This window comes from Lissotriton helveticus, chromosome 1_2 (assembly GCF_964261635.1).
Source record: "Lissotriton helveticus chromosome 1_2, aLisHel1.1, whole genome shotgun sequence".
NCBI lineage: Eukaryota > Metazoa > Chordata > Amphibia > Caudata > Salamandridae > Lissotriton > Lissotriton helveticus.
In genome coordinates this window covers 79,984,996-80,000,405 of record NC_136058.1, presented here as the reverse complement: position 1 = coordinate 80,000,405, position 15,410 = coordinate 79,984,996, and the positions used below count along the sequence as shown (strand labels likewise).

General features: G+C 43.5%; 1 protein-coding gene across 2 annotated transcripts in view; it reads right to left on the bottom strand.

The window, feature by feature from the left end:
* The window catches only part of C1_2H1orf141 (chromosome 1_2 C1orf141 homolog), a 165,587-nt gene that overhangs the window by 46,804 nt on the left and 103,373 nt on the right, over window positions 1–15,410 (bottom strand). For both annotated transcript variants that reach the window (XM_078673427.1, XM_078673428.1), the window contains one exon: window positions 14,611–14,737. In XM_078673427.1, the coding sequence (XP_078529553.1) occupies window positions 14,611–14,737 (127 nt within the window). The remainder of the gene's footprint in view (window positions 1–14,610; window positions 14,738–15,410) is intronic.

Genomic DNA, 15,410 nt, shown 5'->3' with positions numbered 1-15,410 from the left:
GGGAAACCTTTTGAAACAGATTGTTATTTCTAAAGAGGTACATGAATAATACATGAATAACAAAGATCATCACATTTCTCCTTATGTTATTAGTTGTTTTTAAGTGGAATTTCATTTCCAAGGAAAAGGTCGTTAGACTCATGTTTTCCTACCTCCATTATTTTTTCCCCTCCCCCCTTCCCTAGACAGAGTTTCATAAAAACAGATTTTGTTCATGCCTTTCTAATCAGAGGGGAAACCTTTTGAAACAGATTGTTATTTCTAAAGAAATACAAGAAAAATACATGAATAACAAAAATCATCACACTTCTTATGCTATTAGTTGTTTTTAAGTGGGATTTCTTTTCTAAGGAAGAGGTCGTTAGATTCAAGTGTTGAGTTCTTTTATGTAAGACTGTTATGGGTTTCTGGTATCTATGGGAGTTACTGTTATGAAATTAGGTAGAGGTTGTCTACCGGGGTAGGATGACCTGACTTTATTTCAATTTTTGTTGGGCGGTTAAACAGTGTTGTCTTATTTGTAACAGATTAATTACCTTGGTAAGTATTCTCTTTTTATGATTTGCCTGTCTCATCTGCTACGTTCTCACCTGTTAAAATGTGGCGGGGCATGGGGCCACAATCATAATTTTTTTTTTCGGATATTGAGGTACGCTGTACACGAAATGAGGGTTTGTTCATTCCTAAGAATATAAGCAAAGCAAGTCACCCCACGTGTATTAGGCTAGTGATAATCTAAATCTAAAAGAGCATAATTCATGGCTATAATTATTACCTTTTTGTAACGTTCTTAAGGAGCGCTGATTGTGCCGTGCTTCATGCGCAAGGTTGCATATCAAATGAAAGCTGTTAGCCGTGCGTTTACGGTCCATAGGTGTTGTGGGACTTGTAGTTTGAGTAGACCCGCCTGTTGGTGAGGGATAAATGCTGCCTAAAAAAATGAAGACCGGGCTATTAGAGATATATATGTCTCTGTTTTAGATCGTTTGGCAGAGATTTCGTATGTCCGTACTTACAAGAAATATAGCAGGCTAATCGACAGCAAGATGCGATGGAGCGGATAGGTGGTCAAAGTCAGGGGCCAAATGAGAACTTCCGGAAGATGACCAGACTTGTGCGGTGTCTACATTATCAGAGCAAAAGGAAAGAATAAGGGAGGGTCACGGGGGGTATTACAATCTGCTACCTGTGATTCTATCGAAGGGGTTCACGTCTTACCGGTAATAGCGTTCTCTCTCGTGTAGACTGGATGTAGCGTCCTCGTTTGTTTGATGAAGATAGCGGCCGGATGTTTCCTAGTCTCTTTTTATATTAGCGCTCTAGCTATTGGTTAAAGATGGTGCGGGTTTCTTAAAGGGATACCATTTGGGCGCCTATTACTGCCTGGATCACGTGCACATTTCTAAAGGGATTTACGATGTGAGAAACACCTTAGGAGGAGTTAAACGTTAGTTTACATACCGTGCTGATCTGAGAGCTTCCATTGGTAAGGGAGTATGACAAGTTACATTCGGGGCTGTAGTATCACAAACCTGCAACGGCATTATTTGGTGATTTATATTTACAATCCATTTGTTTAGAGGAAAAGTTGAATACTCCAGTTGAAGGGGTGGACGAACAAATGCGACAACTAGCTAATTGGGGTGGTGCAATGCCTAGTGTGTATGCGTATATTACAGAATTGCGTTAGGCCAAGGGAGGTCATTATTCAACCCATGGGTGAATGTTTTGAGTGAAAAAATCCAAAACACCTCCTTCTTTTTTCTTATTTTCTCACCACCGTTGTTGTTGGCAGTGTAAATTCACACTGCCAACAACAACGGTGGTGAGAAAATGGTATCCCTTTAAGAAACCCGCACCATCTTTAACCAATAGCTAGAGCGCTAATATAAAAAGAGACTAGGAAACATCCGGCCGCTATCTTCATCAAACAAACGAGGACGCTACATCCAGTCTACACGAGAGAGAACGCTGTTACCGGTAAGACGTGAACCCTTTCGATAGATTCACAGGTAGCAGATTGTAATACCCCCCGTGACCCTCCCTTATTCTTTCCTTTTGCTCTGATAATGTAGACACCGCACAAGTCTGGTCATCTTCCGGAAGTTCTCATTTGGCCCCTGACTTTGACCACCTATCCGCTCCATCGCATCTTGCTGTCGATTAGCCTGCTATATTTCTTGTAAGTACGGACATACGAAATCTCTGCCAAACGATCTAAAACAGAGACATATATAACAGTCTTACATAAAAGAACTCAACACTTGAATCTAACGACCTCTTCCTTAGAAAAGAAATCCCACTTAAAAACAACTAATAGCATAAGAAGTGTGATGATTTTTGTTATTCATGTATTTTTCTTGTATTTCTTTAGAAATAACAATCTGTTTCAAAAGGTTTCCCCTCTGATTAGAAATGCATGAACAAAATCTGTTTTTATGAAACTCTGTCAGGGAAGGGGAAAAAACAATGGGGGTGGGAAAAATGACCAATGGTTTAGAAGTCAACACAATGCCTTTAAACATTTAGTACTAGGATATCCTCAATGTTTTTTTATATGTATATATATGATATTTGTCTAGTTTTGAGCACAAAAAATAAGGAATTGCGGTCTATCTAAACTAATGAATTATGTACTAGCGCAACTAATCAAGCAATGAATAGGTGAATCAAGATATGTACTGTTTTCTACTAACATGATAAACAGTAACAATATGTCTACAACTGTCATCTACAGAACTTTGATGGTACAGTCCTGAAGAAGACACAGCCCCACGTGTCGAAACGCATCGACAGGAAACCATCCCTTTTTCATATTTTTTATATTGTTTAAAGTTCAAAAATCCCTTTTTAAGTGTTAATCATGTATTAAGGTTGTTCTAACCTCCAACATTGAATATACAGTTTTATCATAGTACATTTTGTGTATAGATCCTGAGATATTAAAATCAATTTTTAATTTAAAAATATTTGTATAATGGTTTTGTAGACATCATGTCTTGCACCGAAATAAGCTAGTACTTTTTGTGCATGCCTGGGTATTTTAGTTCACATACGGGTCTCAACGCAATATACATAACACAACATTAGCATGCAAACACTTATCATTACCGAGAACAAGGCACCAAATCAGACGTCCCTACATACACTCCCACGTATGACGAAAGGGTGGAATCTATGCCTTCGAATGACGGATGTTTGTAATCGCGCAGGCATGAAGTCTCCGCCACCAGAAACCGTGACGCTTATTGCGTCACTGGCCTCAGAGTGCATACAACCCTAGATCTCATTGAAGGGCTTTAAAACAGAAACCCCTGTGTGGTGCATCACAGTTCAGAAAGTTGATTTACTGCCTGGCTTCCATCTCCTGCTCCAGAGTAAGGCGGGACAGGCCGCCTGAAACAGACAGCCCAGACTTAAATACATCAGTTTATTCGTTGATACGATTGTATCTCTAAACAAATCGATCTATTTAATATGTTTTATGTAAATGTGTAGGAATTTCAGAGGGGCGCAGCCCCTGAGCCCTAATGGAGAAACCTCCCCTTGATAGACCACAATGATCCGTCTTGCTGGCTAGCTATTGGGTTTTGGTCCTGGTAAGGGACTGACTAGGCTTCAAACCACCTGGTCAGTTCTTTTGAGCTGGCTGGTAGTGGCAGGGCAGGGGAACTTCTAGAGACCCAAAAGTCCTGATAAAAAACAGGCGGTAGTTGGCAGCCTCAAGCTCAATGCTTGGTTTGCACAACAAAGCTTCAGGGTCATCACACATCCAAGTTCAAAAAATGATGAGTGAACAGCTGAATAGCTCCAGCTTACATTCACATAATCAGGCAGCTGGACAGGTGCTCACTGTTGAACAGTGACCAGTGAACCTATATAGTTCAAATATCTAGCCAATTAGGCTGGTCATAGACCTGCCTGGAAAGGTCTTCTCCTCAGAATGCAATGCAGGAGCCTTTGCCTTTCTACAGAGGCACTGGGATCAGTTACCAATGAAGACAAGTGAATTGAAAGTGTTTCTTATTGTTCATATTAGTTTGTTTCGGAAGGATTGGGCCAGTGATGGCTCCACCTAATGTATGCAAATAGTATGTTCACTCGAATAAATGAACAAGATGGGGTGGTTATAAGATTCACCAAGTAATAGTGTCACTATTTTGTATCAGGTCCAGTTAGGTTACTTTTATTTAAAGCATGGCTCAGTCCTGAGTAGTTGTGGACAGAGCAGTCACGCCTAATTCAAAGAAAAAAAAGTTTAAAGCATTTATCAGCACCAAAACACAAGCAAAACCCACTTCAATTTATAAAACAAATATACATTTTACTGAGCAAATAGACACCAAAACAACTGTAATCCGCCAGAGGAGCCAGAGAAATGATTTTTAGGAGTTTTAGAGTGTTCTATTACCATAAAGGGCAAATTGGCAACCACAGGTATCTGGTCATGCAAGACTAGGTCAAAGTCAAAAGTTAAGGCTGACCACGTTGAAGCGTGGTCCGATACAGAAAAGAAGTTCATCCGGGCCGGGAGGTTTACCTTCTGCCTTGGTCTGAAATGGAAGTTAAAGATACTCAGCCGGGTCAGGTAGCAGTCTGTGGCTGAGATGGGTTCCTTGAGGTCGGATAGCCATCAGATGAAATCCTGAGGAAGCCGTTGACTTTTGGCAAGACAGCTCGGAGTGGGAGGAATTCAAAAGTCAGGACCAAGGAGGGTCCCGCATCACCAGATACTTTTTTAACCTTTGGACTTAGTCACTTTTTTGGAGCCTGGATTCCTCCACCAGTGCAAGGCTGCAAGCAGTAGCCGAAAAGGGCTCCTTGAAGCCACACAGCCTCTACACAACGTCCTGCTGAAATGGTTTTGCTGTTGTGGAAAAGCTGCAAGTGGGAGCAACCCAAATGTTTGACCCAACAGTAACGCATCTTCATCGCATTGACTTGGTAGGTTGGTCCCGATCTTCTGTTGTTACTCCAGGCAAAAATCCTTGAAAACATTTCTATGTCCCAGCTTTCGGGGTTAGTCAAGAGAATTACTTATGACACTTCTCCAAGGCCCCCAGGATTTTAGGGAAATCACTTGGGAGAAATAACTCACTCCAGGGTAAGCCACTAGCATGTTCCACAACATGTCCAGTTGGAACTGGTCAGCTGGGCTCTTCAAGAAGGCGTTTTTGTGATCTTGTAGCTTAACAGGAGGTTGGCAAGCTAGCCCTTAGAGCCCACTCTTCTGTCTTGGATTCAAGTGGGAGCAGGTCCAGCCCATGCAGTCTCTCTCCATAAGTAAAACAGCAGTACCAGTCTTTCTTCTGAATTCCAGTCCTTTGATTCAGCAGGTGCAGCCCTTTTCCTATCTTCCACAGCGTTGTGAAGTGGTTCTGCAGGGATAGTAACTTTATCCTTGGCATTAGCATTTGGGTAGGGGAGACTTCTTGCCCAATGTGGAAAATGTTCTTATGGGCAGTTCTACCCACTTTGACATCACTTCCTCAAGATTTGGCACTGAACAATCCCACAGTGCATCTCTCTGGTCAAATCCAAAATGTCGGAACCCTTCCTCGCTGGGTCAGAGTCAAGGTGTTTACGGGAGGCAACTACAGCATGAACCACTCACTGCCCTTGCTAGAGCTGCCAAATGCCAGTACTACTGTTGTTTATGAACCATCCCTCTCTAACCAATGAGACAATTTGTGCTCCCAAGAGCTCTAAATTATCACTTTGATTTTAATGTACATTTAGATTGTAAACACCCTGCTGCTTTGCGTAAAAATAGAAAAAACGTACCTCCATGTAGTGGACTTTCAACTATGACATTGCCAAGAAATAAGTTCAGGTGCCAAGCACTGGCAAACATCGGCACAAATTAACACCATCGATGCGGTGCATTTTCCCGCTGTGCGCTGGAAAATTTTAAAAAACGCGGTTCATGACGAGCTCAGCTCGTCATGAGTGTACAAGAGGTGTACTTCAGCGTCGAAGGTGTTAAGCACTGGAGAAATCTACCAGAAAAGCAGTCCTGCAAAAGGTTTTCCCTCTATTGGGCTCAATACCACTCTGGCTACTTACTTACACAATGGTAAGGGCAGGCATAGGTGTGCTTCACATCTGCCTGTGAAAGAAGCTGTCCCTTTGAAGCTTGTGTAGTTGGTAACCTCATACCACAGACCATTACATCAGGAGGTGGTCACACCTCCCACCGGCCAAGGCACTCTTGTTCCCTTTCCTGAGAGCAATTCACACCTCTCCACAGGATGCCAGGTGACAGCTGGGGATTATCTAAGAAAGAGCTAATAGAGACTTTAGGCAGAAAATGTCAGTTTTCTAAAAGTAGCATTCTTAACATAGTAATTTTAAACCTAACTTTATCATCAGTTTGGGTTTTAAACTACTAATAATTTGAGTGGTCGAACCATGGTTTTAGCAATGCCCAAACTAAAGTTATTCATAATATAGTGCTATAATATAACACAGTGCTTTTCTATGGGAGAACCAGCCTTGCCAGAGTTAAAATCACTTTGGAGATTTTTCACTGCCCGGACATGTTAATCAAATATCTGTCTTGTTAAGTACTGTGCACCCTGCCCTATGAACACTTACAATCTACCTCAGGAGTGACTTAGTGGTATTAAAATGGAAGATTTAGGCCTGCTAAAAGGTGTATTTTTCCAGGTCGAATTTGCACTTTAAACACTGCATAGCTAGGCTACAGTGGCAGGCCTAGGGTAATGTTTTCACTTGTCACTGTGTGCTGGCAAAATATTCGCTGCGGTCCACTAGTGAAATTCAGCCTACATGCCCTGGGTACACTGAGTATCATACACTAGGGACTTACTTAATAAGTTAAACATGTCAATTAGGGAGTAGCCAATTGAACACATTTTTTAGACGTTTGAGTACACAGACGGGCGCTCTATGGCAGCGCCCCAGTGTTCAGAGTTCATATACCAGCATAAATGTAGGCATAATTGGAGGTAAACCTGTAATAAGGGCCCTTTTCTCACAAGATTGTGGCGGGGGAACATCTACCCCAAGCCCCTGGGTCTCAATTAACAGAGGGAGGCTGACAGGCACATGTAGGCCTCTCAGAACTCTTTATAAGATCAGGACTTGCACAAAGGGGGATGAGGCAGATTATCTACTTGAGACTGAGGGTTTGGGATATCGATGAAGGGTCTCAACTATTAGACACTGTGGAGCATCAACCTGCAGTTTCAGGGGGTCCTCAGGATTTATGGACCCTCAAACTGTTCCCAAAGACATAGAAAATGCGAAAGTGCCAAGGATGTCATGCTACAGCTGCACAGTGTGTTGTGGGGCTTCTACCTTAAAGAGGCTAGCAACATCACCCAGCTCCAAGATTTACCACACAACTACTAAATCAGTACACAACTAGACAGATCTTATCACTTACATCAAACACACTTCAACATGCTGTATAGTCTACATCAAACACCTGATAGCATTTAGTTTTCAAAATGTATTAGTTACTTACCTGTAATCCTAGTTCTCTTCCAGGGGTATACTCATCGAAGTCATAGGCACTGAATAATCCCCGCCCACGTGCGGGATCCCAAGACATATGGAAATATACATATATATGTGTATGTTGGGGGCCACAAGTGCCTGGCACTTCCGCGACATACATATATACATGTATATAAATACATAAATATGCAGCCTAACATAGTTCCAATAGGGCAAAATGCCAAAATTACATAGGTTTTCCTTGTACAAAAATAATCTCCTACATACACCTTGTAATAGAGAACATACACTGTAATAGTTTTATACAAGAAAACTTTATTTTCAGAAAGAGAAAACAGGTAGTAGCAGGCAGTTGGCCAATAGGCTGCAGAGATTAATAACATCACAGTACAATAGAAAACTGGCACCTTGCCTTTAAGGCTTCCAAGAACCTGGACACTGTGCCTTTAAGACCTCCAGAAGCCCCTCTGCTCCCATCATGCACCACAGGTGACAGTTAGGTCAGTTCTTTTTTACGATGTACTAACTTGTAGCAACCTGAGTATAAGATGCAACAGTACATTCATGTACCTTTACTGCTCGTCGGGGAGACGGGAGCGTTGCTTATGACTTTGAGTATACCCCTGGAAGAGAACTAGGATTACAGGTAGTTAACTAATCCTTCTCTTCCAGGGGATACTCATCAATAGTCATAAGCACTGAATCGAGTAGCAAGCCCATACCCACTACCTCCCGGAAGAGCAAACAGTATTTAAAAACAGGTAACAGCACATCTTAACATGACATCAAGCAAATACATTTCTCAGTGAGTCTTGCCCAACTTGGGCATCCGCCTGTGTATCAGAATCCAAGCAGTAATGGCGGGTGAAAGTATGAACAGAGCGCCAAGTCGCTGCTTTACAAATTTTTGTCATAGGAACATTTCTAAGGAGGGCCGTGGTAGAGGCTTTCCCCCTGGTAGAATGTGCTTTGGGTTTGCCCTGAAGAACCCTGTTAGCTATTTGGTAGGACAAAGAAATGCAAGAAACTATCCATCTAAGATGGATCTTTTAGAAGCTGCCGAACCAGTATTTATGGCACCATAGTTAACAAACAACCGGTCCATCTTTCTCAAGGACTTGGTTTTGTCTAGATAAAATTTGAGTACCATCTTGAGGTCTAAAGAATGGAGTGACCTCTCCGGAGGAGTAGTGGGTTTGGGGAAAAAAGTGGGAAGAGTGATAGTCTGACTGATGTGAAAATCCAAGACCATCTTAAGTAGAAAACTCAGATGGGTTCTCAAAACCACCCTGTTTGCATGAAAAACAGTATAAGGCTCTATACAACACAAGACCTGGATCTCACTAACCCTGCGGGCAGAAGTGTTGGTGACTAAAAAGGCAGTTTTCCATGATAAATGTTGCAGAGAAGCCTTGTGAATCGGCTCAAAAGGAGCACCCATACGTTTTGTAAGGACTATGTTGAGCTCCCAAAGAGGAGATGGAGATCTCACTGAGGGGTAAACCTTTTTTATCCCTTCAAGGAAATCGTTAACCACTGGCATTTGGAAAAAGAAACCTGTGTAGGGGACTTCCTGTATACATTGATAGCTACTGGATGCACTTTAATCGAAGAGAACTGCAGACCAGACTTGGCCAAATGTAATAGGTATAGCAACAGTACCTGCTCTTGACCCTGCACCGGATCATGAGCATTGTCCATGCACCACAAGTCGAACCGCTTCCATTTAAAAGCATAGCCTCCTTTACCGCTGGTAAGTCTAAGTGTCCGTACTGAAGGACCTCAGGAGCCATGCTGTCAATTGGGATAAAATACTCTCCCCTCGTTCTTGGACAACAGGTCTGGAAGGCAAGGGAACCTCTGGTGTGGCACCTCGGATAATTGTAGAAAGTCTGGGTACCACCACTGATGCGGCCACTCAGGAGCTATCTGGATCATTCTGGTGTTGGTCCTGTAAAATCTGTTGATCACTGCAGGGATCAGCGGAAGCTGTGGAAAGGCGTACAGTAATGTCTGAGACCAGTTCATCAAAAGGGCATGCCCTTGTGACTCTGGTTGGGGAAACCTGGACATGAAGACGGGGTATTTGGTGTTGGCCGCGTCTGCGAAGAGGTCGATGTCTGGCACTCCCCACTTCCAGATGGTCTGTGACTCCAAAGTGAGAGTTCTCGACCTGGTGCCCCCTGCTTGTTCAGATAATACGGTGTTGTGGTGTTGTCTGTCTGAACCAGGAGGGAGCTGGACTGGAGAAAAGGGTACAGTGACTTGAGAGCCAGGTGAACGGCTCTTAAATCTAGAAAGTTGATGTGATACCCTCGTTCTGTTTCTGACAGGAGACCTTGTACTTGAAGAGGACCCATGAGCGCTCCCCAACCTTGCAGGGAGTCATCGGTGACTATAGTCTGAGTGGGAATGTCTAGGTGGAATGGGACTCCCTTTAGTAGGTGTGACCGCTTCATCCACCATCTAATGGAGTCTTTGGCCGATTGAGGTAGAGTCACACGGTCTTCCCAGCGACCTGAGACTTGCATCCACTGGTTCTCGAGACACTGCTGCAGAGGACGCATGTTCAATCTGGCATTGGGGATTATGAATACGCTAGAGGCCATGGAGCCCAACAGCGACAACACCTGTCTGACTGTTGGATGACGGGCGCTGAGGAGATCGCGACATTTGTCTCTGATTGATGATAACCTCTCTTCTGAAGGACACATGCTTGCCTTTGTGATATCCAGTGAAGAGCCCAGGTAATGGTTTCTCTGGGTCGGATTGAAGACCGACTTCTTGAAGTTGACTTGCAGCCCCAGCATGTTCAACAGCTGGAGACAGTAGTTGAGGTGACCCAGGAGCAGAGAAGGTGTGGCACTCTCCAGGAGCCAATTGTCCTGATAGGGGTAAATGATAATTTTGCGTTTGCGTTGAAATTCTACCACCATGCACTTTGAGAACGTTCGGGGGCTGATTTGAGCCCGAATGGTAGAACTCGTAATTGAAAATGCTGATTTGTTACTTGAAAGCGGAGAAACTTTCGATGCCTTTTGGACACCAGGATATGGATGTAGGCGTCCTGCAAGTCTATTTAACACATCCAGTCTCCCTGGTGTAGATGAGGGAAGATCTGGTGCAGAGCCAACATCCGAAATTTTTCCTTGAGAATGAATTTGTTCAAGGTCCCCAGATCAACCAGGTAGTAACAAGAGTAAATTCCTTGTCCTTGCTGTTGCTTTGGAACATACTCTTTGACATTTTTTAGTAGAAGACTGTCCACCTCTTTCTGCAACTGTAAGTGATGTTGGTTGGATCCTCTTTGAGGAGGAACTGATGGAGGTGGGGATTTGAACCACAGCAAGTATCCATTTTGAACAATATTCAGCACCTATTTGTCATTTGTTATTGAGCTCCACTCTTCCAGATGAAAAGTGACACGTCTTCCTACCGGAGTGGCTAACGGGCACAGAGGAAGCCTCTGCTCATTGTTTAGCTAGTTGCTTAGCAGTTGAAGCCTGCTGCCTGTTTTTTCCTCTAACTCTACCAGGTTGTCTTTGATGGAATTGCGACCTCTGCTGCTGCTGATTCTGGGATGACCACTGAGGGGTTTGAAACCTCTGTTGGAAGGAGCGCCTGTCGTAGGGGCGGAACCGTTTGCGGCATTCTTTCCATTTCTCTAGGCCAACGGCATTCACAGTGTCCAATTCAGTATTTTGGCCATCTCATCATCCGTGTGAGACCCAAACAGCAAAGACCCATTAAATGGAAGTTTGACAATCCTCCGTTGGACATCTGGTCTCAGGCCTGTGAGACGCAGACAGGCTGAGCGTCTGGAACAGATGCCGTGCAAATAGCTGTGTGCGGCCAGATCAGATGTGTCTGCAGCTGCACTTATCACCTGGTTTGCCACCAAGCCCCTTCTTGCAGTATCTCCTGAAAGTCCTGCTGGTTTTTTTTCGAGAGTTTGTCCGTGAATCTGGCAAGGGAGTCCCAGAGAGACCTATCGTACCTCGCTAGGAGAGCTGAGGCGCTGGCCACCTTCATAACAGAGGCAGAGGTATTACACATCCTCTTGCCCAGTAAGTCCATATTTTTGCTGTCTTTCTCTGGAGGGACTGACGAGGAAGATGTCGTAGAGTGTGCCTTCCTGGCCACCACCACAATGACCGAGTCTGGTGGGGGATCAGAACGTAGGAAAAGTGGGTCCTGATCTGGGGCTTTATATTTCTTGGCAATATGGGATGGTACTGCGCCCACTGTGGAAGGAGTTAAGAAAGTCTGCAAGGCAGGCTCTAAGAGGCCTAGGACTAGAGGCAGTAGAGATCTGGTTGACGATTGATGATGTAAAGTCTCTAAGATAACGGATGTGGAGACTGTCGGGCCGACATACTGATGTTGAGCTTTTTGGCCCCTCTGCAGAGAACATCAGTGAAGGTTCCAATATCGTCAATTGGGGACACTCTCAATGGAGGTGCTGCAGACAGAGTTGGTGAATAGTCCTAGATCGAAGATCTGGTGGGTGTGGGCCATGTTGGTAATCTTCATCTCCTCTTGGGAGAGGAAGCATGATACGGGCGAGACCGCTCCTGTGACCTCGTGTGGCAGGAGAATGGGGACCTTGACCTTCTTGGGGTTGTTTTCGGAGAGACCTTCAATGATGTCGTTGGAGGAGGACCCCTGGAAACTCTCGACCGTGAGTAGGTGCAAGAGTAATCTGAATCAGGACTTCCATGACCAGCACTCCCTGTTGTCGTATGTCCGATATCTTCCAGCCATCTTGGTGAAAGATTGAAAGGATGTGACTTCTTAGCTGCAACCGGAGAGCCCTCTGGCGAAATCAGACAATGTTAATGCCCGGGCATGATGAAGGTCTTCTCGACATTGAACGTCTTGACCTTGACGTCGACCTCGCCCTCTCTGTCACCTCCTCCGAGACGACTACAGTGTTTCTGTCTCTCGACATCGACCGATGTCTCGACAACGGCACCGACTGTGCCGTCTTTCACATCGATCTCCTTGGCGGGGAGATACTGGAAGACTTTCGTCCCCGCGAAGATCTCAGCGTTGTCCTCGACGTCAACCGCCCACATGGGCGGACAGGAGATTTCGACATTGATCGTCTCTGGCGCTTCTTCGGCGTCGACTTTTTCGACGGTGAGCGCCTCGACTGCGACGGAGATCTCAACGTCGTCAGTCAGTATGCTCTTGCAGAGTCTTCGCAGACGAACCCCTCGAAGCCGACCTCCGAGAAGGCAGCAGAGTGTTCCTTGCCATCTGCGGATGTTTGGACATCGATGGGTGCTTGTCAGGTCTCTCAGGACCACCATACTTCGAGCCCGGAGTATGTCTCGACGTCGACTTACTTTTGTGCTACGGAGAGTGTTGTCGTCTCGACGGCGATCTGTCCCTCGACGCTGAAGAGTGTCTTGCATGCTTCTTTGACGGCAATCTCGACACCGACTGCGAGCAGTCAGGAATCTGTCTCTTTCTGGACTCTGGAGAGGTAGATCTTCACCTTTTTCGGTGTTCATGATGAGAGAAGAGCTCTTGGACACTTCCAAGGCCATTTTTGTGATGACTATTCCCTCTCTCCAGCTAGGCATGGAGCCTAATTCTCTCTCTGTCCCGAAGAGTCCTTTTAGAAAATTGCTGACAATAATTGCAAGTATCAGGCTTGTGTGAAGATGGCAAACACACGATGCACACAGAGTGTGGGTCAGATTTTGCCATCTTTTTACCACATGACGGACATTTGTGAAATAATGCTGGCATTCTGACAGAAAAAAATATGGTAAGTTGTCAGAAAGATTAAGAAAAAACAACCAGCAGTCAAAAATGTCCAAAAGTAAGAGAAAAAAACAATTTCTGACTAAAGATAATCAAAAACTGTCAAGCTCAACTCCAGGATCCTCACAGAGGGAGTCGGAAAAAAGAACTGACCTAACTGTCACCTGTGGTGCATGATGGGAGCAGAGGGGCTCCTGGAGGTCTGAAAGGCACGGTGTCCAGGTTCTTGGAAGCCTTAAACGCAAGGTGACAGTTTTTTACTGTACTGTGATGTTATTAATCTATGCAGCCTATGGGCCAACTACCTGCTATTACCTATTTTCCCGTTCTGAAAATAAAGGTTTCTTGTATGACACTTTTACAGTGTATGTTCTCTATTAACAAGGTGTATGTAGGAGATTATTTTTGTACAAGAAAAACCTATGTAATTTTGGCACTTTGCCCTATTGGAAATATGTTACGCTGCATATTTATGTATTTATGTATTTATATACATGCATATATGTAAGTCGCGGAAGTGCTAGGCACTTGTGGCCCCAACATACACATATATATGTATATTTCTATATGCTCCGGGATCCCGCACGTGGGCGGGGATTATTCAGTGCTTATGACTATTGATGAGTATCCCCTGGAAGAGAAGCATATTATTCAGTGCTATTTATGGTACCCTTGTAATACCACCCAACAAAACAGATTAGAAACACCTTCTGCCACCCTCATCCACACAACACTGCACCAAGTTCATGTGACTGGCCAAGACTTGCCATCCTGACTGCACATCCCTCTCACCTAGCCAACATACATGTTATAACCATTCAGATCAAGTTAGGTTTCTACACAAACCACACTCTTACAAGCAAAACACTGCATCAAAGCTATATTACTGGCTAGTGATGCCATTCCAGGAAATGGTACTGTCAGTTTGGGGAATGGATGACGTTTACTCTAGTAGAATAAAATAAACAGAAAAGGACTAAACTACATCCCTACACATAGCACCCTATAAAGATCTCTAATATGATAGGACACATTAGGTTGTTTACATTAATCAGCATAAACCATAACAAAACTAAATATAGCACATGCCAGTTTTACAGCCAATCACATTCTGCCCAATGAAAATTCCAGACCCGTATAGGAAGGGAACCCAAACATCAGAAGAACTATAGTGCCTTACAAATGTTAAAAGTTTGTCACCCAAATACTAATCACATAACATATCATAACTACTATTAGTATTTGGCTGAATGCATCTCGTATTTAATTCTATGAATAATAGCAACTAGAAGCATTAAGGAGATGCTATGGGGCAAAGCAATTTTCATTGGCCATCAATTATGTAATTACCTTGTTGAGTTCTCATGTGACTTTAACATGCCATTTTTGTTTCCAAGGCTTGTTTTGTCCTTCTGTAGTTGATTTGCTATCATCTTCCCAACTTCTCCATAAATCTTGTGCATATCTTTTTTATCTCCTGAAATTGTGACAGACTTAAGTTTCTATAAGCAATAATTAATGTACCATTTTAATGTGAGCCACATAGAATACTGTTAATTCAGGATAAATTCAAGCCATTCAAACACGTTTGTGCGTCACATCTTACTAGCAGTTCGGTATTAAGCTGTTTATGCTGTATTTTCCTTGTTGTGTCAGTAAGTGAAGAAAAATCTGATTTAAGTCCACCTAAAACTCACCCTCCATAGGCACGTCCTTTTGCAACATTATGGTACTAACTGACTGATTGTTAGTGCAGACAGACCCCGCCCTTACATAATCATCATGCTCTTCTAGTAATACCAGTTATACAATCCTTCTAGAACGTTTAAGAGACAAGCATTTGCAAAGCTAATAGATGTGGCCCTGGCAAGCTAGTAGGATGATTATTTGTTGTTATGTTTTTATCACAAGCATATTCCAATATAAATTCTGCTACTACTTAAAAGTGGCAGCCATATGCTTGCAATACAGGTTTTAAAATAAAAATATCATTAACTGATATGGCTCTTTTACTAGTTTTTCCATGCACTGCTATGACTGTTTTTCTAGTCTTTGCATCCATAGCTATGGCTGTTTTCTAATCTTTACATGCACTGCTATGGCTGTTTTACTAGTCTTCACATGCACTGCTAAGGATGTTTTACGAGACT